The following is a 26569-nucleotide window of genomic DNA, read 5'->3' as shown; positions in this document are numbered from 1 at the left end:
TAAAACGTGCTTTCCTGCGGAATCCGCGGCCCATCCGCAATTGACTTGTGGAAAGGCTGTGGATCAGATGGCTTCCATTGATTTTAATGGAAGCCATCCGTGCAGAAACTGCACTGAAACGGAGCATGCTGCGATTTGTTTTCTGGACAAAAAGGTCTGCAAATCAAATCTGCATGCTTTAATTCATGTGTGGAGGCCCATGCTTCCCTATGGGTGGCTTGATTTGATTATACAAAGACCAGTGTTATCACCAAACAGTGACAATACAGTGGTAGATACCAGTTCTACATAAGTGTCTAAGTGATTAAAGTACAGTTACATTTAGTGACTCACAGGTCACGATCTCCCTGGGATTGCTCACTTTTCCTGTCTTTTCGATCTGGCTGAGACCACCATAAACATTTCTTTCAGCCATAACTTGTCCCTGCAAAGTTTGTAAAACAGAAATCTTTGGCTCCTCACTTATCCAGCAACCCAACCTAAACACAGTCTACATCCTGTTGCTAACACAATGTGCATAGTGCCTCCTAAGTAATAATAGTTACTCCATGGGTATAATTGTACCCCTATTCCCTTTAGTAGTATTATTAATGCCCCCATAGGTATAGTAGAGCCCTTAGTGCCTCTTTAGATTTAATAATGCCCCATTGGTATAATAGTTCCCCTTTCATTGTCAGTAGTGCCTCTTAAATTGAAATAGTGCCACTATAGGTATAATAGTGCCCCCATAGGTATAGTAGTGCCACTATTGCTTCTTTAGTATTAATAGTGCCCCCATAGTGTCACCATGGATATATTTGTGCCCCTGGTGCCTCTTTACTATTAATAGTGCCACTACTGCTTCTTTAATATTAATAGTGCCCCCAGGTATAGTACTGCCACATGCCTCTTTAATATTAGTAGTGCCTCCATAGAATTAATATTGCCCCTATATTAGTATTAAAAATGTCTCTGTAAGCATGGTAGTGTCCCTAGTACTTCTTTAGTATTAATAGTGCCCTTTAGGTATAATAGAGTCCCTAAAGCCTCTTTGGTATTAATAGTGCCATCCTAAGTATAATAGAGCCCTGTGCCTCATTTGTAGCAATAGTGCCTCCATAGGTACAATAGTGCCCCTAGTGCTTCTTTAGAATTAATAGTGACCCATAGTTATAATAGTGTCCCTAAAGCCTTTTTGGTATTAATAGTGCCCTCATAAGTATAATAAGGCTCTGTGTCTCTTTTGTATTAATGCTGCCCCCATAGGTATAATAGTTCCCCTAGTGCCTCTGTAGTATTGATAGTGGCCCTATAGGTATAATAGTGCCCCATGCTCCTTAGTAGAAATAATGCCATCAAAGCTATAATAGTGCCCCTAATGCCTCTTTACTATTAATGGTACTCCAATAGGTATAATAGTGCCCCTAGTATCTTTAGTATTAATAGTACCATCCTAGGTATAATATCATCGCTAGCGCTTCTTCTGTATTAATAGTGACCCCAAGCGTATAATCAGGCCCCCAATATTAATAGTGCCCGCATAGTTAAAAAAATGACACATGCCTCTGTAATTTTAATAGTACCACCATAGATATAAAAGTGTTTCTAGGGCCTCTTTAGTACTTATAGTTCCTGCATAGATATCATTTTTCTGCTTGCGCCTTTTTAGTATTATTAATGCCCCCATAGGTATATTAGTGCCCCTAGTGTCTCTTGAATACTAATAGTGCCCCCACAGGTATTATAGTGCCCCTAGTGCCTATTTAGTATTAATAGTTCCCCCATAAGCATAACAGAGACCTTTCCTCTTTAGTATTAATAGTACCCTCGTAGGTATAATAGTGCCCCTAATGCCTATTTAGTTTTAATAGTGCCCCAAAAGTATAATCGGACCCCTAGTGCCAATTAGTATTAATAGAGCTTGCACAGGTATTATAGTACCCCGTGTCTGTTTGGTATTAATAGCATCGCAATAAGTATAATTGTGTCCATAGCGCCTTTTTAGTATTAGCAATCCCTTAAGGACCAAGCGCTAAATTTATAGTGCTTGGTCCTGGGCTTTAATCCCGGCCGATAGCAAAAATACGGCGTGGGATTAATGCCTCTGCTCCTGCAATCAAGCAGGAGCAGGTCGGGTTCTCAGCTGTCAGACACAGCTGAGAATCCAGAGGAGAAGGGAAAAGCGTTTTTGAACCCCTTCTGTCCACTCCTTTCCCGAGTACATAACGCTCAATGAGTGCTATGTACTAAGAAGTGAAAGTGGAAGTGTTTCTTCCACTATGCAACTCGGCGATCATGTGACCAGCAGGTGCCCTATGTTACAGCAGAGCTGCAGGGTCCTAGCAGACCCTGATCAGCTCTGCCAGATGTCACCCCCAGAAGTCCTATATGAAGTCATGTGGGTCAAAGATGGTAAAAAAAATAGCTACAAAAATAAGTAAAAGAAAATTACAGAATAAATATATACATAAAACCGAAAATAACCCAAAGCCAATGCCAACCGAAACTGTCGCCGTATGCGCCCTGTAATGCAAAACCATATATATTATAAATGAAAATGTCCGGAAAAAAAGAGGAGCCCATTCCCGTACATTATTTTAGCGTAAATATACTAAATTTAAAAAACAGCTATAAATTTAAAAAAAAATTTTTTTATAGCTTTTTACCCCCAATAAAACAAAAAAAAAACAAAAAAAAAGGCAGTGAAAAATATCTAAAAAAATCGCCCTATATGTCATGGAAAAAAAAACGCTGCAAAAATAATTTTGGTAGCTGAAGGAAAAAAAATAGGGCAGTAAAACCACCACATGCGTAAGATCCTTAAAAAGTGTGTGGTCCTTTAGGTACAAAACAGCCTGGTCTTTAAAGGGTTAATGCCACCATATGAATAATTGTGTCCATAGTGCCGCTTTAATCGTAATAGTGCCCTCATAGGTATAATAGTGCCCTATGCCTCTTTAATATTAATAGTGCTCCCATAAGTATAAGGCCTTAGTCACACGGGCGTTTTTCGCGCGATTTGCGGATCGCATGACGGATGCGCATCCGCAAATCGCGTGACCGGGGCCAAAAAAATTGCCCGAAAAATCTGCTCCTAGCCGCGTTTCATTAGAAATGGGCTGGAGCTGTCCAGCGCATTGAATTCAATGGAGCCAGCAATACAGCCAGCTCCACTGAAAGCAATGGGCTGCCGGCGAGCACAGGATGAATTGTCGGGAAGGGCCAATCAGAGGCAAGTCTGACTCACACCCCCTTCACACCCACTGCAGGCCGGCCGCTCTGAACTCCGTCTGCCGGGACCAGGTGAGTATATATATATTTTTTATTTTTACACTTTTCTGGATGAATTGCAGGGAAGGGCTTATATATTTAAGCCCTTCCCGACAATTCATCCTGTGCTCGCCGGCAGCCCATTGCTTTCAATGGAGCTGGCTGTATTGCCGACTCTATTGAATTCAATGGGCAAACATCATTCTTCTCTGCCACAGCTGTTACAGCTGTGGCAGAGAAGAATGATTTGTCTTCTATATGTTCTCAATGGGGTCGGCGCTGCTGCCGCCGGCCCCATTGAGCGCATATAGAGAAGAGAACAGGAATCGCAGATCGCAGATAGGTGCGATTTGCGATTTCTGTTCTATAATTTATCGGACGAGCGCATAAAAAGCGCTCATGTGTCCGATACCATTGCAAAGCAATGGTTTTAAAAAATCACCGGACGCATGCGCATGCGCAAATCGCGCGAAAAAACGCCCGTCTGACTAAGGCCTAATAGTGCCCCGTAAATCTTTAGTATTAATAGCGCCCCATGACTCTTTATTATAGTGTCAGCCACTTGCATAACTATAGGGAATGTAGGGCATGCAGTTGCTTCTTTAGAATGAATATTGCCCTATAGTTATAATGGTGCCCCTGAAGCCTCTTTGGTATTAATAGTTCCCTCATAAGTATAATAGGGCTCTGTGCCTATTTTGTAGTAATAGTGCCCCATAGATATAATAGTGCCCCCAGTGCTTCTTTAGAATGAATATTGCCCTGTAGTTATAATAGTGCCCCTTGAAGACTCTTTAGTATTAATAGTTTCCTCATAAGTATAATAGGGCTCTGTGCCTATTTTGTAGTAATAGTGCCCCATAGATATAATAGTGCCCCCAGTGCTTCTTTAGAATGAATATTGACTAGAGATGAGCGAACGTACTCGTCCGAGCTTGATACTCGTTCGAGTATTAGCGTGTTCGAGATGCTCGTTACTCGAGACGAGTACCACGCGATGTTCGAGTTACTTTCACTTTCATCTCTGAGACGTTAGCGCGCTTTTCTGGCCAATAAAAAGACAGGGAAGGCATTACACCTTCCCCCTGCGACGTTCAAGCCGTATACCACCCCCCTGCAGTGAGTGGCTGCCGAGATCAGGTGTCACCCGAGTATATAAATCGGCCCCTCCCGCGGCTCGCCACTGATGCATTCTGACATAGTTCAGGGAAAGTGCTGCTGGTGCCGCAGCTGCTATAGGGAGAGCGTTAGGAGTTATTTTAGGCTTCAAGAACCCCAACGGTCCTTCTTAGGGCCACATCTAACCATGTGCAGTAGTGTGGAGGCTGCTTTTTGCAGTGTTGCACATTTTTTTTTTTTTTTTATCGGCCGTGCAGAGCATTGCGTCCTGCAGTAATTTTACATTGTCCAGGGCCAGTAGTGGTGAGGCAGGGACAGAAGACATATTTAGTGTATATAGGCAGTGGGCCTTTCCAAAAACATTTGGGAAAAAAAATCTATTTGGGCTGCCTGTGACCGTCCTCTGTATACTGGGTCTCTGCTGGGGGTAGTTGTCCTAATTCATACGCAGCCAACTAAGTGTTACAGCAGGCTTGCGCAAAATTCTTTCCTGCCTCTGTGTTGCCTCTTACATCACCGCTGTATTCCTGTCCACAGTGAAACAGTCTGCAGTAATTTTACATTGTCCAGGGCCAGTAGTGGTGAGGCAGGGACAGAAGACATATTTAGTGTATATAGGCAGTGGGCCTTTCCAAAAACATTTGGGAAAAAAAAATCTATTTGGGCTGCCTGTGACCGTCCTCTGTGTACTGGGTCTCTGCTGGGGGTAGTTGTCCTAATTCATACGCAGCCAGCTAAGTGTTACAGCAGGCTTGCGCAAAATTCTTTCCTGCCTCTGTGTTGCCTCTTACATCACCGCTGTATTCCTGTCCACAGTGAAACAGTCTGCAGTAATTTTACATTGTCCAGGGCCAGTAGTGGTGAGGCAGGGACAGAAGACATATTTAGTGTATATAGGCAGTGGGCCTTTCCAAAAACATTTGGGAAAAAAAATCTATTTGGGCTGCCTGTGACCGTCCTCTGTGTACTGGGTCTCTGCTGGGGGTAGTTGTCCTAATTCATACGCAGCCAGCTAAGTGTTACAGCAGGCTTGCGCAAAATTCTTTCCTGCCTCTGTGTTGCCTCTTACATCACCGCTGTATTCCTGTCCACAGTGAAACAGTCTGCAGTAATTTTACATTGTCCAGGGCCAGTAGTGGTGAGGCAGGGACAGAAGACATATTTAGTGTATATAGGCAGTGGGCCTTTCCAAAAACATTTGGGGAAAAAAATCTATTTGGGCTGCCTGTGACCGTCCTCTGTGTACTGGGTCTCTGCTGGGGGTAGTTGTCCTAATTCATACGCAGCCAGCTAAGTGTTACAGCAGGCTTGCGCAAAATTCTTTCCTGCCTCTGTGTTGCCTCTTACATCACCACTGTATTCCTGTCCACAGTGAAACAGTCTGCAGTAATTTTACATTGTCCAGGGCCAGTAGTGGTGAGGCAGGGACAGAAGACATATTTAGTGTATATAGGCAGTGGGCCTTTCCAAAAACATTTGGGGAAAAAAATCTATTTGGGCTGCCTGTGACCATCCTCTGTGTACTGTGTCTCTGCTGGGGGGTAGTTGTCCTAATTCATACGCAGCCAGCTAAGTGTTTCAGCAGGCTTGCTCAAAATTCTTTCCTGCCTCTGCTGTGCGTTCCGTAAGCGAAGTCAGCCTCCAACCACAGGCCAATAAGCGGCACATTTAATTACAGCGTTCTGTTTCTGCACTACTGGTAATACACCATGCTGAGGGGTAGGGGTAGGCCTAGAGGACGTGGACGCGGCCGAGGACGCGGAGGCCCAAGTCAGGGTGTGGGCACAGGCCGAGCTCCTGATCCAGGTGTATCGCAGTCGACTGCTGCGGGATTAGGAGAGAGGCACGTTTCTGGCGTCCCCACATTCATCTCACAATTAATGGGTCCACGCGGTAGACCTTTATTAGAAAATGAGCAGTGTGAGCAGGTCCTGTCGTGGATGGCAGAAAGTGCATCCAGCAATCTATCGACCACCCAGAGTTCTGCGCCGTCCACTGCTGCAACTCTGAATCCTCTGGCTGCTCCTCCTCCTTCCTCCCAGCCTCCTCACTCCATTACAATGACACATTCTAAGGAGCAGGCAGACTCCCAGGAACTGTTCCCGGGCCCATGCCCAGAATGGCCAGCAATGGTTCCTCTCCCACCGGAGGAGTTTGTCGTGACCGATGCCCAACCTTTGGAAAGTTCCCGGGGTCCGGGGGATGAGGCTGGGGACGTCCGGCAACTGTCTCAAAAGCTTTCAGTGGGTGAGGAGGACGATGACGATGAGACACAGTTGTCTATCACTCAGGTAGTATTAATTGGAGTAAGTCCGAGGGAGGAGCGCACAGAGGATTCGGAGGAAGAGCAGCAGGACGACGAGGTGACTGACCCCACCTGGTTTGCTACGCCTACTGAGGACAGGTCTTCAGAGGGGAAGGCAAGTGCAGGTTGGAAGAGGCAGTGCGGTGGCCAGGGGTAGAGGCAGGGCCAGACCGAATAATCCACCAACTGTTTCCCAGAGCGCCCCCTCACGCCATGCCACCCTGCAGAGGCCGAGGTGCTCAAAGGTCTGGCAGTTTTTCACTGAGAGTGCAGACGACCGACGAACAGTGGTGTGCAACCTTTGGCGCGCCAAGATCAGCCGGGGAGCCACCACCACCAGCCTCACCACCACCAGCATGCGCAGACATATGATGGCCAAGCACCCCACAAGGTGGGACGAAGGCCGTTCACCACCTCCGGTTTGCACCGCTGCCTCTCCCCCTGTGCCCCAACCTGCCACTGAGATCCAACCCCCCTCTCAGGACACAGGCACTACCGTCTCCTGGCCGTCACCCACACCCTCACCTCCGCTGTGCTCGGCCCCATCCACCAATGTCTCTCAGCGCATCGTCCAGCCGTCGCTAGCGCCAGTGTTGGAGCGCAAGCGCAAGTACGCCGCCACGCACCTGCACGCTCAAGTGTTAAACGTCCACATAGCCAAATTTATCAGCCTGGAGATGCTGCCGTATAGGGTTGTGGAAACGGAGGCTTTCAAAGGTATGATGGCGGCGGCCCCGCGCTACTCAGTTCCCAGTCGCCACTACTTTTCCCGATGTGCCGTCCCAGACCTGCACGACCACGTCTCCCACAACATTGTACGCGCCCTCACCAACGCGGTTACTGCCAAGGTCCACTTAACAACGGACACGTGGACAAGCACAGGCGGGCAGGGCCACTATATCTCCCTGACGGCACATTGGGGGAATTTAGTGGAGGCTGGGACAGAGTCAGAGCCTGGGACCGCTCACGTCCTACCCACCCCCAGAATTGCGGGCCCCAGCTCGGTGGTGGTATCTACGGCGGTGTATGCTTCCTCCACTAAACCACCCTCCTCCTCCTCCTACGCAACCTCTGTCTCGCAATCAAGATGTGTCAGCAGCACGTCGCCAGCAGTCGGTGTCGCGCAGCGTGGCAGCACAGCGGTAGGCAAGCGTCAGCAGGCCGTGCTGAAACTACTCAGCTTAGGAGAGAAGAGGCACATGGCCCACGAACTGCTGCAGGGTCTGACAGAGCAGACCGACCGCTGGCTTGCGCCGCTGAGCCTCCAACCGGGCATGGTCGTGTGTGACAACGGCCGTAACCTGGTGGCGGCTCTGCAGCCTCACGCACGTGCCATGCCTGGCCCACGTCTTTAATTTGGTGGTTCAGCGCTTTCTGAAAAGCTACCCATGCTTGTCAGACCTGCTCGGAAAGGTGCGCCGGCTCTGCGCACATTTCCGCAAGTCCCACACGGACGCTGCCACCCTGCGCACCCTGCAACATCACTTTAAGCTGCCAGTGCACCGACTGCTGTGCGACGTGCCCTCAGCGCGTTGAGGAGGAGGAGGAGGAGCATGAGGAGGATGAGGAGGAGGGGGAAGAGACAGCTTGGTCCAATGCTGAGGGTACCCATGCTGCTTGCCTGTCATCCTTTCAGCGTGTATGGCCTGAGGAGGAGGATCCTGAAAGTGATCTTCCTAGTGCGGACAGCCATGTGTTGCGTACAGGTACCCTGGCACATATGGCTGACTTCATGTTAAGATGCCTTTCTCGTGACCCTCGCATTACACGCATTCTGGCCACTACGGATTACTGGGTGTACACACTGCTCGACCCACGGTATAAGGAGAACCTTTCCACTCTCATACCCGAAGAGGAAAGGGGTTCGAGAGTGATGCTATACCACAGGACCCTGGCGGACAAGCTGATGGTAAAATTCCCATCCGACAGCGCTAGTGGCCGAAGGCGCAGTTCCGAGGGCCAGGTAGCAGGGGAGGCGCAGAGATCAGGCAGCATGTACAGCACAGGCAGGGGAACACTCTCTAAGGCCTTTGACAGCTTTCTGGCTCCCCAGCAAGACTGTGTCACCGCTCCCCAGTCAAGGCTGAGTCGGCGGGAGCAGTGTAAAAGGATGGTGAGGGAGTACGTAGCCGATCGCACGACCGTCCTCCGTGACTCCTCTGCCCCCTACAACTACTGGGTGTCGAAGCTGGACACGTGGCCTGAACTCGCGCTGTATGCCCTGGAGGTGCTTGCTTGTCCTGCGGCTAGCGTCTTGTCAGAGATAGTGTTTAGTGCGGCTGGGGGAATCATCACGGATAAGCGTACCCGCCTGTCAACCGACAGTGCCAACAGGCTTACACTCATCAAGATGAACAAAGCCTGGATTTCCCCAGACTTCTCTTCTCTACCAGCGGACAGCAGCGATACCTAAACAATAAGTGGGCTGCACCCGCGGATGGAAGCATTGTTCTCTATCACCATCAAAAACGTGGACCTTTAAGCTTCATCAATCTGTGTATAATATTCATCCTCCTCCTCCTGCTCCTCCTCCTGAAACCTGACGTAATCACGCCGAACGGGCAATTTTTCTTAGGCCCACAAGGCTCAGTCATATAATTTTTGTAAACAATTTTTATACGTTTCAATGCTCTTAAAAGCGTTGAAACTTTCACCTGAACCAATTTTTATTTTAACTGGGCTGCCTCCAGGCCTAGTTACAAATTAAGCCACATTAACCAAAGCGATTAATGGGTTTCACCTGCCCTCTTGGTTGGGCATGGGCAATTTTTCTGAGGTACATTAGTACTGTTGGTACACCAATTTTTTGGGGCCCTCGCCTACAGTGTAATCCAATTAATTTTTTGCCCACCTGCATTAAAGCTGATGTTACATCAGCTGTGCTGGGCACTGCAATGGGATATATTTATGTACCGCCGGTGGGTTCCAGGGAGCCACCCATGCTGTGGGTCCACAGGGAGTTGTAACTGCATGTGTCTACTTCTAAAGAACCCCAGTCTGACTGGGGCATGCAGTGTGGGCCGAAGCCCACCTGCATTAAACATGACATTACCTCAGCTGTGATGGGCAATGCAATGGGATATATTTATGTACTGCCGGTGGCTTCCTGGCACCCACCCATGCTGTGGGTCCACAGGGAGTTGTAACTGCATGCGTCCACCTCTAAAGAACCCCAGTCTGACTGGGGCATGCAGTGTGGGCTGAAGCCCACCTGCATTTAATCGGACGTTACCTCAGCTGTGATGGGCACTGCAATGGGATACATTTATGTACAGCCGGTGGGTTCCAGGGAGCCACCCATGCTGTGGGTGCACACGGAATTCCCATTGCGGAGTTGTACCTGCCTGTGACCATAAAAAACCGCGATCTGACTGGGGCATGCAGACACCTTGACAGAATGAATAGTGTGTGGCACATAGGTTCCCCATTGCTATGCCCACGTGTGCAGCTCCTGATGGAGGTGGCACAGGATTGGATTTCTCATTGCTTCTGTACAGCATTGTGGGCTATCGCCCCGCCCCTTTTAAAGAGGGTCGCTGCCTAGCCATGCCAACCCTCTGCAGTGTGTGCCTGCGGTTCCTCCTCATGGCAGACGCACTTATAAATAGACATGAGGGTGGTGTGGCATGAGTGCAGCTGAAGGCTGCGCAGGGACACTTTGGTGTGCGCTGTGGACACTGGGTCGTGCAGGGGGGTTGGGCAGCATGTAACCCAGGAGAAGTGGCAGCAGAGTGTCATGCAGGCAGTGATTGTGCTTTGTTGGAGGTAGTGTGGTGCTTAGCTAAGGTATGCATTGCTAATGAGGGCTTTTCAGAAGTAAAAATTGTTGGGGGAGGGGCCCACTCTTGCCGCTATTGTGGCTTAATAGTGGGACCTGGGAACTTGAGATGCAGCCCAACATGTAGCCCCTTGCCTGCCCTATCCGTTGCTGTGTCGTTCCCATCACTTTCTTGAATTGCCCAGATTTTCACAAATGAAAACCTTAGCGAGCATCGGCGATATACAAAAATGCTCGGGTCGCCCATTGACTTCAATGGGGTTCGTTACTCGAAACGAACCCTCGAGCATCACGGGAAGTTCGTTACGAATAACGAACACCCGAACATTTTGGTGTTCGCTCATCTCTAATAGATACTATACCATACAAAGAGGCAATAGGGACTATTAATACTAAAGATTTATGGGGCACTATTATACCCATGGTAGCACTATAAATATTAAAGAGGCACGGGGTCGTATTATACTTATCAGGGCACTATTAATACCAAAGTGCCCTCATATTATAACTATGTGGCATTATTAATTCAAAAGAAACATTATTATACCCATGCGGGTACTATTAATACTAAAGAGACACTAGGGGCACTATTATACCTGTGGGGACACTATTAATACCAAAGATGCTTTAGGGACACTAGTATAACTGTAGCACAATAATAAGTCTAAAGAAGCACTGGGGGCATTATTATACCTATTGGGGCACTATACTACAAAAGTGGCGCAGGGCCAAATTATACTGATGAGGGCACTGTTAATACCAAAGAGATTTTAGGGACGGACACTATTATATCTATTGGGCACTATTAGTTCTAGAGAAGAACTGGGGCACTATTATACCTATGGGCGGACTATTAATAGTACATAGACACTAGGGGCATTATTATAAGCACCACACTACCTCCAACAAAGCACAATCACTGCCTGCATGACACTCCACTGACACTTCTCCTGGGTTACATGCTGCCCAACCGCCCCCCCTCCCCCCCACAGCGCACACCAAAGTGTCCCTGCGCAGCCTTCAGCTGCCCTCATGCCACACCACGCTCATGTCTATTTAGAATTGCGTCTGCCATGACGAGGGACCGCAGGCACACACTGCAGAGGTTGGCACGGCTAGGCAGCGACCCTCTTTAAAAGGGGCGGGGCGATAGCCCACAATGCTGTACAGAAGCAATGAGAAATAGAATCCTGTGCCAGGAGCTGCACACGTGGGCATAGCAATGGGGAACCTATGTGCCACACACTATTCATTCTGTCAAGGTGTCTGCATGCCCCAGTCAGACCGGGCTTTTTAATTCATAGACACAGGCAGGTACAACTCCCTATTGTGAAGTCCCTGTCGACCCACAGCATGGGTGGCTCCCTGGAACCCACCGGCGGTACACAGAAATATCCCATTGCATTGCCCAACACAGCTGAGGTAGTAATGTCGTGCTTAATGCAGGTGGGCTTCGGCCCACACTGCATGCCCCAGTCTGACTGGGGTTCTTTATAAGTGTACAGATGTAGTAAAAACTCCGTGTGCACCTACAGCATGGGTGGGTGCCAGGAAGCCACCGGCGGTACATAGAAATATCCCATTGCATTGCCCAACACAGCTGAGGTAGTAATGTTGTGCTTAACCCTTTCCAATCCAATTTGTATATGGTTTTCCTAGGGGGCTTACTCTTTTTCTGCCGTTATACAACGGCGCTATATGCTGGCTAAAGCCAGTACTGCATGAGCTGACACGTAGGATAGGCTCCGACAGCAGAGAGGCTGGCAATATACAGTAAGAGAACCCCGACGGACGTCTACCAACAACGGAGCTGTACAGCCTTAAACCCTAATGTCTTCACAGGTCACACAGTGGACTGGAAAGGGTTAATGCAGGTGGGCTTCGGCCCACACTGCATGCCCCAGTCAGACTGGGGTTCTTTACAAGTGGACACATGTAGGTTTAACTCCCTGTGGACCCACTGCCTGGGTGGGTGCCAGGAAGCCACCGGCGGTACATAGAAATATCCCATTGCATTGCCCAACACAGCTGAGGTAGTAATGTCGTGCGTAATACAGGTGGGCTTCGGCCCACACTGCATGCCCCAGTCAAACGGGTTCTTTAGAAGTGTACAGATGTATTAAAAACTCAGTGTGCACCTACAGCATGGGTGGCTCCCTGGAACCCACCGGCGGTACACAAAAATATCCCATTGCATTGCCCAACACAGCTGAGGTAGTAATGTCGTGCGTAATACAGGTGGGCTTCGGCCCACACTGCATGCCCCAGTCAGACTGGGGTTCTTTACAAGTGGACACATGTAGGTTTAACTCCCTGTGGACCCACTGCCTGGGTGGGTGCCAGGAAGCCACCGGCGGTACATAGAAATATCCCATTGCATTGCCCAACACAGCTGAGGTAACGTCAGCTGTAATGCAGGTGGGCTAAAAATTAATTTGATTACACTGTAGGCGAGGGCCTACAAAAATTGCTGTATCAACAGTACTAATGTACATCCCAAAAATTGGCCATGGCCAGCCAAGAGGGCAGGTGAAACCCATTAATCGCTTTGGTTAATGTGGCTTAAGTGGTAACTAGGCCTGGAGGCAGCCCAGTGTAACGAAAAATTGGTTCAAGTTAAAGTTCCAATGCTTTTAAGCGCATTGAAACTTATAAAAATTGTTCTGAAAAATTATTTGAGTGAGCCTTGTGGCCCTAAGAAAAATTGCCCGTTCAGCGTGATTACGTGAGGTTTCAGGAGGAGGAGCAGGAGGAGGAGGAGGAGGAATATTAGACACAGATTGATGAAGCAGAAATGTCCCCGTTTTGGATGGTGAGAGAGAACGTAGCTTCCATCCGCGGGTGCAGCCTACGTATTGCTTACGTATCGCTGCTGTCCGCTGGTGGAGAACAGAAGTCTGGGGAAATCCAGCCTTTGTTCATCTTGATGAGTGTTAGCCTGTCGGCACTGTCGGTTGACAAGCGGCTACGCTTATCTGTGATGATTCCCCCAGCCGCACTAAACACCCTCTCCGACAACACGCTAGCCGCAGGACAAGCAAGCACCTCAAGGGCATACAGGGCTAGTTCAGGCCACGTGTCCAGCTTCGACACCCAGTAGTTGTAGGGGGCAGAGGCGTCACCAAGGATGGTCGTGCGATCCGCTACGTACTCCCTCACCATCCTTTTGCAGTGCTCCCGCCGACTCAGCCGTGACTGGGGAGCGGTGACACAGTCTTGGTGGGGAGCCATAAAGCTGGCCAGGCCCTTAAAGACTGTTGCACTGCCTGGGATGTACATGCTGCTCGATCTACGCACATCCCCTGCAACATGGCCCTCGGAACTGCGCCTTCTGCCACTAGCGCTGTCGGCTGGGAATTTTACCATCAGCTTGTCCGCAAGGGTCCTGTGGTATAGCAACACTCTCGAACCCCTTTCCTCTTCGGGAATCAGAGTGGGCAGGTTCTCCTTATACCGTGGATCGAGCAGTGTGTACACCCAGTAATCCGTAGTGGCCAGAATGCGTGCAACGCGAGGGTCACGAGAAAGGCATCCTAACATGAAGTCAGCCATGTGTGCCAGGGTACCTGTACGCAACACATGGCTGTCTTCACTAGGAAGATCACTTTCAGGATCCTCCTCCTCCTCCTCCTCCTCCTCCTCCTCCTCCTCAGGCCATACACGCTGAAAGGATGACAGGCAATCAGCCGGTGTACCGTCAGCAGCGGCCCAAGCTGTCTCTTCCCCCTCCTCCTCATCCTCCTCATGCTCCTCCTCCTCCTCCTGTACGCGCTGAGAAATAGACAGGAGGGTGCCCTGACTATCCAGCGGCATACTGTCTTCCCCCGCCCCCGTTTCCGAGCGCAAAGCAGCTGCCTTTATGGTTTGCAGGGAATTTCTCAAGATGCATAGCAGAGGAATGGTGACGCTAATGATTGTAGCATCGCCGCTCACCACCTGGGTAGACTCCTCAAAATTACCAAGGACATGGCAGATGTCTGCCAACCAGGCCCACTCTTCTGAAAGGAATTGAGGAGGCTGACTCCCACTGCGCCGCCCATGTTGGAGTTGGTATTCGACTATAGCTCTACGCTGTTCATAGAGCCTGGCCAACATGTGGAGCGTAGAGTTCCACCGTGTGGGCACGTCGCACAGCAGTCGGTGCACTGGCAGCTTAAAGTGATGTTGCAGGGTGCGCAGGGTGGCAGCGTCCGTGTGGGACTTGCGGAAATGTGCGCAGAGCCGGCGCGCCTTTACGAGCAGGTCTGACAAGCGTGGGTAGCTTTTCAGAAAGCGCTGAACCACCAAATTAAAGACGTGGGCCAGGCATGGCACGTGCGTGAGGCTGCCGAGCTGCAGAGCCGCCACCAGGTTACGGCCGTTGTCACACACGACCATGCCCGGTTGGAGGCTCAGCGGCGCAAGCCAGCGGTCGGTCTGCTGTGTCAGACCCTGCAGCAGTTCGTGGGCCGTGTGCCTCTTATCGCCTAAGCTGAGTAGTTTCAGCACGGCCTGCTGACGCTTGCCCACCGCTGTGCTGCCACACCGCGCGACACCGACTGCTGGCGACATGCTGCTGCTAACACATCTTGATTGTGAGACAGAGGAGGAGGAGGAGGAGGAGGGTGCTTTAGTGGAGGAAGCATACACCTCCGCAGATACCAGCACCGAGCTGGGGCCCGCAATTCTGGGGGTGGGTAGGACGTGAGCGGTCCCAGGCTCTGACTCTGTCCCAGCCTCCACTAAATTCACCCAATGTGCCGTCAGGGAGATGTAGTGGCCCTGCCCGCCTGTGCTTGTCCACGTGTCCGTAGTTAAGTGGACCGTGGCAGTAACCGCGTTGGTGAGGGCGCGCACAATGTTGTGGGAGACGTGGTCGTGCAGGGCTGGGACGGCACATCGGGAAAAGTAGTGGCGACTGGGAACTGAGTAGCGCGGGGCCGCCGCCTCCATGATACTTTTGAAGGACTCCGTTTCCACAACCCTATACGGCAGCATCTCAAGGCTGATGAATTTTGCGATGCGGACGGTTAACGTTTGAGCGTGCGGGTGCGTGGCGGCGTACTTGCGCTTGCGCTCGAACACTTGCGCAAGCGACGGCTGAACGGTGCGCTGAACTACACTGCTGGATGGGGCCGAGGACAGCGGAGATGAGGGTGTGGGTGCAGGCCATGAGGCGGTAGTGCCTGTGTCCTGAGAGGGGGGTTGCATCTCAGTGGCAGGTTGGGGCACAGGGGGAGAGGCAGGGGTGCAAACCGGAGGCGGTGAACGGCCTTTGTCCCACCTTGCGGGGTGCTTGGCCATCATATGTCTGCGCATGGTGGTGGTGGTGAGGCTGTTGGTGTTGGCTCCCCGGCTGAGCTTTGCGCGACAAAGGTTGCACACCACTGTTCGTCGGTCGTCAGGCGTCTCTGTGAAAAACTGCCAGACCTTAGAGCACCTCGGCCTCCGCAGGGTGGCATGGCGCGAGGGGGCGCTTTGGGAAACACTTGGTGGATTATTCGGTCTGGCCCTGCCTCTACCCCTGGCCCTGGACACCGCACTGCCTCTTGCAACCTGCCCTGCTGATGCCCTTGACTCCCCCTCTGAAGACCTGTCCTCCTGAGTAAGCGTTGCACACCAGGTGGGGTCAGTCACCTCATCGTCCTGCTGCTCTTCCTCCGAATCCTCTGTGCGCTGCTCCCTGGGACTTACTGCCCTTACTACTACCTCACTGCAAGACAACTGTGTCTGATCGTCATCGTCCTCCTGACCCACAGAAAGTTGTTGAGACAGTTGGCGGAAGTCCCCAGCCTCTTCCCCCGGACCCCGGGAACTTTCGAAAGGTTGGGCATCAGTGACGATAAACTCCTCTGGTGGGAGAGGAACCGCTGCTGCCCAATCTAAGCAGGGGCCCGAGAACAGTTCCTGGGAGTGCTCCCGCTCCTGAGCAGGTGTTATTGTAGTGGAGTGAGGAGGCTGGGAGGAAGGAGGAGCAGCAGACAGAGGATTCGGATTGGCAGCAGTGGACGGCGCAGAACTGCGGGTAGACGATAGGTTGCTCGAAGCACTTTCTGCCATCCAGGACAGGACCTGCTCACACTGCTCATTTTCTAATAACCGTCTCCCGCGTGGACCCATTAATTGGGCGATGAATGTGGGGACGCCAGAAACGTGCCTCTCTCCTAATCGCGCAGTAGTCGGCTGCGACACACCTGGATCAGGAGCTTGGCCTGTGCCCACACCCTGACTTGGCCCTCCGCGTCCTCGGCCGCGTCCACGTCCTCTAGGCCTACCCCTACCCCTCAGCATGCTGTATTACCAGTGATTTGATTTCACAGGCAGGAAATAAATTGGCGCAAGACTGCAGGCCAAATATAATTTTTGCCCTTTTTGGAAAACGAAAGGCCCCACTGCCTCTAGTGAATGAATTATCTAAGTTTAATAACTGTGCTGTGTCCCTGCTTATGTGTCACAGAACGTGAGGGTAGCAGAGTTATTATAACTCTTGGAGAGCAGGTATTTTTTTCCCAATTAAGGAAAGCAAATGGCGAAGCCAGCAGTAAAGCGTAGCTGGGTGCGTATGATTTAGCAATGTTTTTCACGCAGCTCACACGTCTCCACAGGCGTAAGGACGGACAGAGGCTGGACAAATAGATTTGTTTTCAGTTTTTTCCCACCAACAGGCAGCACTGCGTATATTCAATGAACATGAGAAGTTTAATAACTGTGCTGTGTCCCTGCTTATGTGTCACAGAACGTGAGGGTAGCAGAGTTATTATAACTCTGGCAGAGCAGGTATTTTTTTCCCAATTAAGGAAAGCAAATGGCGAAGCCAGCAGTAAAGCGTAGCTGGGTGCGTATGATTTAGCAATGTTTTTCACGCAGCTCACACGTCTCCACAGGCGTAAGGACGGACAGAGGCTGGACAAATAGATTTGTTTTCAGTTTTTTCCCACCAACAGGCAGCACTGCGTATATTCAATGAACATGAGAAGTTTAATAACTGTGCTGTGTCCCTGCTTATGTGTCACAGAACGTGAGGGTAGCAGAGTTATTATAACTCTGGCAGAGCAGGTATTTTTTTCCCAATTAAGGAAAGCAAATGGCGAAGCCAGCAGTAAAGCGTAGCTGGGTGCGTATGATTTAGCAATGTTTTTCACGCAGCTCACACGTCTCCACAGGCGTAAGGACGGACAGAGGCTGGACAAATAGATTTGTTTTCAGTTTTTTCCCACCAACAGGCAGCACTGCGTATATTCAATGAACATGAGAAGTTTAATAACTGTGCTGTGTCCCTGCTTATGTGTCACAGAACGTGAGGGTAGCAGAGTTATTATAACTCTGGCAGAGCAGGTATTTTTTTCCCAATTAAGGAAAGCAAATGGCGAAGCCAGCAGTAAAGCGTAGCTGGGTGCGTATGATTTAGCAATGTTTTTCACGCAGCTCACACGTCTCCACAGGCGTAAGGACGGACAGAGGCTGGACAAATAGATTTGTTTTCAGTTTTTTCCCACCAACAGGCAGCACTGCGTATATTCAATGAACATGAGAAGTTTAATAACTGTGCTGTGTCCCTGCTTATGTGTCACAGAACGTGAGGGTAGCAGAGTTATTATAACTCTGGCAGAGCAGGTATTTTTTTCCCAATTAAGGAAAGCAAATGGCGAAGCCAGCAGTAAAGCGTAGCTGGGTGCGTATGATTTAGCAATGTTTTTCACGCAGCTCACACGTGTCCACAGGCGTTAGGACGGACAGAGGCTGGACAAATAGATTTGTTTTCAGTTTTTTCCCACCAACAGGCAGCACTGCGTATATTCAATGAACATGAGAAGTTTAATAACTGTGCTGTGTCCCTGCTTATGTGTCACAGAACGTGAGGGTAGCAGAGTTATTATAACTCTGGCAGAGCAGGTATTTTTTTCCCAATTAAGGAAAGCAAATGGCGAAGCCAGCAGTAAAGCGTAGCTGGGTGCGTATGATTTAGCAATGTTTTTCACGCAGCTCACACGTCTCCACAGGCGTAAGGACGGACAGAGGCTGGACAAATAGATTTGTTTTCAGTTTTTTCCCACCAACAGGCAGCACTGCGTATATTCAATGAACATGAGAAGTTTAATAACTGTGCTGTGTCCCTGCTTATGTGTCACAGAACGTGAGGGTAGCAGAGTTATTATAACTCTGGCAGAGCAGGTATTTTTTTCCCAATTAAGGAAAGCAAATGGCGAAGCCAGCAGTAAAGCGTAGCTGGGTGCGTATGATTTAGCAATGTTTTTCACGCAGCTCACACGTCTCCACAGGCGTTAGGACAGACAGAGGCTGGACAAATAGATTTGTTTTCAGTTTTTTCCCACCAACAGGCAGCACTGCGTATATTCTATGAATAATAACTGTGTTGTGGCCCTGCCTATACAATTCTTTCCCTGCAGTATCAATGGAGGGTGGAATGCTCTGCAGAGGCGATTTTGAGAAGCCCAAAAAAAATGCAGCACAGCTAACAGCAGCCTGGACAGTACTGCACACGGATAAATATGGCCCTAGAAAGGACCGTTGAGGTTCTTGAAGGCTACACTCACTCCTAACACTCTCCCTGCCTATGCAGCACTTCTGTCCCTAATGCCAGGTGCAACGGTCTGCAGAGGCGATTTTGAGGAAAAAAAAAATCCCACTGCTAACAGCAGCCAACACACAGCTATCAGTGGCCCTAATAAGGACCTTTGGGGGGTCTTGAAGCCTACACTAACTACCAATTCTTTCCCTACAGCAGCTCCGGTATAAACAGCACTGTCCCTCATCTAACTCACACCGCATCTGAGGCGAGCCGCGGGAGGGGCCGACTTTTATATTAGGCGAACACCTGATCTCGCCAGCCACTCACAGCAGGGGGGTGGTATAGGGCTTAAACGTTGCAGGGGGAAGTTGTAATGCCTTCCCTGTCTTTCAATTGGCCAGAAAAGCGCGCTAACGTCTCAGGGAAGGAAGTGAAAGTAACCAGAACACCGCATGGTGTTCGTTACGAATAACGAACATCCCGAACACCCTAATATTCGCACGAATATCAAGCTCGGACGAACGCGTTCGCTCATCTCTAGTATCTATTATTCTACATCTTCTAAAAACTTTTTTTTGAAGAGCTGCCAATGTGCTCCTTATTTCTGACCTTTTTTCTGACCTGACATGTCTTGATAGTTTTTCATCTTTGGTATCTGATCAGAATATTTGTCATTAACCATCTGCTTGAATTCTTTTACACCTACTGTATGCCTGTGGCTCTGTACTTGTTGCTAAAAACCTTAGCCTGTTGTGTACAATAATCCTACCCACTGGCTATGTGTGCCCACGATTTGACAACCCAGTCTATTCAACTACATATCTCATTCTATTTTGTCTGTAATGATCAGAGAAATCCCATGCACTAATTAGTGAACATTTCCTGGTAATCGGGTCTTTTAAATTGGAATTATACAGGGAACAAACCAGAGTTTGCACTGAAATCCTGGGGTCAAAAGAGCAGTGATATGCATAATAGAAGTTTAAGAGAAAAGGGTTCCGTTAAGTTACCTACACACAGGTGCGATATCACTGCAGGAAGGCATCACTCATGTAAATGACTCCATTCCAAAGAATGGGGTTCATATTCGCACAAGATTTGTGAGTCTTACAACAAACAGATCTTGTGTGAGTTTCTCGGCCGAGTGAAACCGGCCTTAGGTGAAAAGTATGATACACCAATTTCTTTTACTTAATATCTGTTTAGAGCGATTTGATAGGCTTTTCATTTTTACAGTTAAAGGTAATATATTATCAAAAATGACATCTTGATAAAATCATAGTTTTATAAACTATTTTTCCCTTTTTTTTAAGTGTTTTTTATTTTAATTTTTTTGTGGCTAAAAACAAAAAGAAAATAATAGCCTGACATATCCTGTTACCTGTAACCAATTTGCTCACCTTATCTGAGTCCATACAGTAAAACTGACAGACTTATTTCATTGTCGATAGAGATTTGGCGAGTTAGATGGGTATTCTCACCTCTTAATATTTTGCCCCCGAAAATCATGCTGTTAATAAAAATGAAATCTTTTACCCCTTACAATAATTTCTTACCCATGTGTTCAGGTTTTCATTGCTCTGTCTTGCTACTCGTTCCTCTTCTTTTTTGAGTAAGCGGAATTAAGGAATGACATTACATATCCAGCATGTGGCACTGTGACAGACCGTACAGCACTGCTTCCTTCTGTGTGCATGCTCATAATGTACTGATGTATAGTATTACATTGCAGAATGAGGAAAATCACATGGGGTAGAGAACAGGCGATGACTGAAAACTATTTCATTACACTGCTGCATTGTCCATATAGAAAGTAATTATGTATTTCCAATTTGGCCACCCCAGCAAATTAAAGAAATGCAAAGTGAATAGATACAACACTTAAAAACAAAAACTAATTTCTCTTCTACAGATGTACAACTAATAATGAAATTAAAGGCATTCTTTTTAAAGTAAGACAAAATAGTAATAAAACTGGGTTTTGGGGGATATTTCAAATTCACAATTGTCAAGTAAAAGGTCGGTTTTAACGAAAATTGAATACCTGTGTGTGTATCATACAATAATCCCTTTAACATTAGGCTTATATATACACTTTATTATGTGAATACAGAAATGCAAAGGTTAACGTGCTATATTTGCCCCACTTCCTTTTATTGCAGTATAACTATCCTCTATTAAGTATATGCGGCTTTCTGTGTTAACTGCAGAATAGAGTAAGCGATATGCTGAAGTAACATTATAGTAGACGTGTTAGTGCCACTATTGTGTGATCGTTAAATAATTTACACACTATCTGATCACAGTGTTTGGAAGTTTGTGTCTATATGAGCATGGAGTGTTTCCCCAAAATACAAAATCTAAAAATGCCATTAAAAGGTTTTATAGTCATAGTTTTAAAATGCTAATTTTCTTCTAAAGTAAAATTCACCAGTGCTAAAATAAGTTGGACTGTATCTTACAATTTGCTACCACTACTAGGGGGTCACCGACTCTTATATGCGCAGTGACAGTGTGCCACTACACAGCAAAGGCAGGATTGACGCACTCACCCCTAGGTCTTCAGACATCAACACGGCCATCATCACTGCCCAAACTAAACCTAGATTCGTCACTGAAGACCACCCTGTTCCACTCCCTAGTAGTCCAGTTTTGTCGTTCAGGGCTCCACTGTAAACTGAGGTGAAGGTGGGTGGGTGTCAAAGGCATTACACATAATTGGTGCTGTGAGACCAAATGTCCCTCAGCCAAGCACCTGGAAATGTTTCAGACAGATACAGGAACCTGTAATGATGGTGTCTCCTGTTTCTGAATGGTGGACAACAAAACAATTGTAACTGCTCATGCTTGTTGGACGATCACATGATCCTTTCTACTGCTGGTCTATCAAGGGCATCCTGAGCCCAATCACCTTGTGTGCACGCCCTCACACATCTACTGGTCCCAATACCTCCTAGCACTCTTAAAATCTATAACAACTCTATAAATTGGGCAAAATATTGTTGATTGCACCGTAGAGGCATGTCTAGCAGTCAACAAACTATGAACATGGTCCATTACACACAAGGAGTCTCTGAAAGCCCTTTTGTAGGCCAAAGGTGGAACCACTGTTAGGGCCTCAGGTGACAAGACCATTCATCTAATTACACCACAACTAATAATTTACATATCTGCCTGGGATGTAACTGCATGCAGAGTTTTTCAGGAAAACAACAACTCCTTCTACATACAGATAGAAAGTCAGATGCATTTAAATTGTATTTACTTCATTCCTTTTATTTAAATAGTGCATACATGTTGCACAGCACTGTACACACAATGTAATTACTCATATCAGTCTCTGTGACCAGTAAGATTTACAATATATCTCCTAATCTCAAATGCATGTTTTTGAAGAGTGGGAAACAACCAAAGTATCTGCAGAGGGCCTACACAAATGTAGAGAGAATATACAAACTCCATGTAAGTGTTGACTTTGGTCAGATCCAAACCCAGGCCCTCCAGTATTACATAACGGTGGTTACCACTGAGACACAATGTTGCCTGAATTCACAATTATTTTATGTCATGAGAGAAATGACATACAATACATTTTGAAACTTCATTTTTTTACATTCTAATTGCGGAATCTGCAATCGGCGTCCGCACAAAGGATCCGCGACAAAACATAGGCATTGAAAAGCATGAAGTTTTGCTATTTTGTTCACAATCGCGGATACAAATTGTGCATTCTGCAAGCAGAAGAAAAATGCTCTATTTTGTCGCAGACTCTGATCTACACCAGTGAGCCTAGCCTAATACCGTAGAGAGTTACAAAACTGAAAGATTTATTTATTTTACTTATTTATATATTGCATACATATTCTGCAGCACTGTACACAGATGGTTATTGCTTAGATTGGGCTATTTATGGTACATATGCAAACCACAGTCCGTGAGTCTATTGGTAGGATGATACGCAATGCAACCTTCTGTCATTAACTGCAGGTCTTTATTTTTCTCAGTGTCCCTGTTTGTGTCCCCTGCTTATATAGTCCAAATAGGGACATGACAGTGTTTTCTAGGTTTCAGGGTATCCACGGAGTCGCTCTTTTCAGGACGCTCACCCTGCATGTTGCTACATAGGGTGATTTATATACTAGGGATATTTATGGACAGTTTGTCCATTCCCTTTAAGCTCACCCTTAAGAGGATGCTCCTGTTGACAGCCAGCAATGTTCATCAAAAATCGTACCTGGACATATATATAGATGGATCCACAGGAGCTGTAAGATCCATCTTTATTATCATTATTATCACCTTTATTGTCTCTGAAGTATATTTTGCCATAGGTTACCTTCTAATAGCTGTATTATAGATTAACTTTTTCCATACATGTGCAATGCTGTTAACAATTATTATTGCCTTTTCTTGGAATGTTAGATTTTGACAAATTTATTGTGAATTATTGAGGCATCATATATTTTACTCTTATATTAGTAATGGTGATGTTTTGTATTTGACATTATTCACCTTTCCTTTTTTTAAAAATTGTGATACACACATAATGTAGGCTGAATCTGTCTTACACAATTTCATCAAATTCCAATTGTTATAATTATATAAAGCGTAGAACAAAAAATGTGAAGAAATAGTTGACAAATTCAAATGAGTTTGTTTTTAAAGAAATGTGTGAAACAAAAGACAGTATTGATGTATGTCCCACAAAATGTGTTCACATAAAGATCTGAAAACATTGAGAATGTGTACATCAGGGTTGCTAGTTGTCCAGAAATTACTGGACAGTCCATAAAAACACAGGATTTTTAGGTGTGAAAAATATAGATGTGTCAGTGAAGTTTTTGAGGCTGGTGGTACTTGTGCAGGTTATTATGACTGTAATAATCATATCAGTATGATTTTCCAATTTGTCCATAAAACATGCTGGCTTTTCATGATTTTTGCTTAAGCTGTCCAGAAAACAGAAAAATTCAGGGTTGCAACCCTGGTGTGCATGAGCTATAAACCAAAAGGCCAAATATGCATGTGCGCTACCTTCAAGCACATTGTTCAGTAAGCTAATTTTTGCATATGTTCACAGATATGCCACCATAAACTAAAAAAATGAGAAAATAGCATAAAATTAGGAAACGGAAAACATTCGTAGACACTAAAGTATATGTATAGTACAGCAGAATGACCACAATACAACTGAACAGATAAAACAATAAAGTATATGTAAAACGAAAAACTTACCTGTGGCATCAAATGTAGCTGTAGGATCAGAAGCCGACTGCATCCTGCAAGCGATGACGACTCCAACTGATCACATTAACAGCTGCCTTCTTTTACTCTCTGGTATAGGCTATTCCTCCACAGCTGCAACGCAACCAGTTCTGCACAGTGTAGACACTGTCTGCTTACTGTATGTCTATCTCAATGGCTATCTCAATGTGACCTGCTCCAGAGACAGGTGTGATATGTGGCTGAGGGTGACGATTCCTGCTTCTCCTGTTACATCCCTGTGCACTGAAGTTTCTATTGTTTTTTTTTCCCGTTACTTACTGTGTCTTGGAATTTTCAGGCTTACTTGTTTTTGTATTTAAATGCAAATTAAATTCTCTACAAATAATATATATTGTCATAATTTATCAATGGTGGATCATATTTTTTAAAAATAGAGCGTTAAAGTAATGATTAGGTTTAGAAACATTTTAAAGGTTGTATTGAACAATTGCATAAATAGGTACTCCGTACTAAGATGTTATCATTACATTGCTAAGGTCCCTAACCAAAATACAAGCTATTGATTGCTTGCATTGCTTCTGCAGCATGTTAACGGATTTCTGCAAACCCCATTCAGACAAATGGGATAATCACAGAAATTTCTGTAACAGTTTAGTCATTTGTGAAAACTAGAAAATATGACCCAAGTCCAGCAATATGCATTGATTAGTCAGTCTAAGTGTGTGCTGCTTATTTGTGAAAAAGATGCCACCTCACAGCTCTCCTGCTTCTTCCTCTCCTTTCTTCTATCCAGAACCCTTCTTTACAAATTAAATATGTGGGTGACCTTGAAGATGTGCTGTCTTTCAATCAATTCTCTATATTCAATACATGCATAATATGACATTTACAAATAAAACTGTTAAAATATTTTAATGTACACACTTCATTTTATGCAATATTCATTAGTAATATAAAAGTTATTGTGCTGAACACTTTTGTGTAAATTGATGCAAGATAGATGAGTACTGTAAAATACCTCTTATTGCAGATGATTTTGTCCTGGATGCTCTTGTAATCTCACAGTATGCATGGATGGATGAGCAGCTGCAGGTGAGTACAGTTCAATGTCAAATTCTAGTGGCTAAATGAAGTCTGTGATTTTCAACATGAAAGCTCTAGTTGGATGAAGGTGCTTGTTTCGTTACACAAAATATTGAATTTTACAAATTTGTGATAATAAATTTAATTTGGATATGCAAGTCTGCATATACAGCATTAATGCATGTTCATGTAAGGTAATTTTAAACGGGGTGACTATCAGGCGCAGAAACATATATTTATGTTTGTAATAGGTGTTAGTGAAAGCAATTAAGGTTTCCAAATTAGTTGTTTATATTCGAGCTTGAAGTAATTTGCAAAACCACACACAAGACATTTGCAATGAGGCTTAGAACATGCCTCACTTGTAATAATTATAATATATTATAATTCATTTATTATCATTGGTTTGTAAAAATAAACAAGACTATTAACATTTGAATCACCAGACAGACTTCTCCCAAGCAGAGTGGCACCATGCATGATAGGCTTCTTAAAACAAAAAGTACAGAAATGTATAAGCAATAAAATATTTAGGATAAATATTTAGGAACATGCGTCCTCGCTGAGGAGCAAGTCATCTTGACATCACCCATCAGTCTGGATTCTTCACTTTTGTCTCCTAAGCATGGAACATAATCTTCACTCAAGGCCTCTTGAACAGTTACTGGATATCTATGAAATGGAAAAGGACAATGAGATGACAGAAATATACAAGATGGATACCGGCTACAAAAATGGAAACAGATACACATTTGCTTCACTAACAGTTCCCCCTTTTGCGACTGTTTCATCATGCTGCATAGCCCCCCACACTTACAACAATATGACCTCCATTCCCAACCCAAACATTTGAGCTATCCACTAGGGAATGTGTTGCCTTAATTAACAAGGACAATGGGTATTCCTAAGAACTGTTCATGGTCCTCTGGTTACACCCACGTAGGGTGTAACCAGCCTGTCCCTAAGGGCTCTATTCCAATCCTGGGTCTGAGGTCAGGAGATTTATATCTTCCATGTATCGGGACAGCCATTGCATGAGGAAGCATGAAGCAACCATTTAGTCATTTCTAAGTTTGACTTTCCTTTAGATAATTTATTAACATAAATTATGCATCTGTGTATTAATGGAACCATTAACCAATTATTATATACCCACTATATTAGGTGTGCACTGAATGCAACAGCTAAGGGGTTTACAATTTACCACTACACTACAAAGTATAAAGAAAAGTAAGCAAAAACAAAAATGCACTGAACCAGGAAACGGAAAGTCAATCAAACTATCCGTTAGGTTAAAACA

General features: G+C 46.4%; 1 protein-coding gene across 1 annotated transcript in view; it reads right to left on the bottom strand.

Moving 5' to 3' along the window:
- Nucleotides 1-24291, bottom strand: part of TMEM255B (transmembrane protein 255B) — an 86653-nt gene extending 62362 nt beyond the window's left edge. Inside the window, exon 1 of the mRNA XM_066592573.1 lies at nucleotides 24196-24291. Coding sequence (XP_066448670.1) covers nucleotides 24196-24238 — 43 coding nt within the window. The 5' untranslated portion in view covers nucleotides 24239-24291. The remainder of the gene's footprint in view (nucleotides 1-24195) is intronic.
- Between the last annotated feature and the right edge of the window lie 2278 nt (nucleotides 24292-26569).

The sequence above is a fragment of the Eleutherodactylus coqui genome, chromosome 1 (genome assembly GCF_035609145.1).
Source record: "Eleutherodactylus coqui strain aEleCoq1 chromosome 1, aEleCoq1.hap1, whole genome shotgun sequence".
In the NCBI taxonomy this organism is placed as follows: domain Eukaryota; kingdom Metazoa; phylum Chordata; class Amphibia; order Anura; family Eleutherodactylidae; genus Eleutherodactylus; species Eleutherodactylus coqui.
The sequence above is the reverse complement of the archived record's forward strand: the minus strand, read 5'-3'. Positions and strand labels throughout refer to the sequence as shown.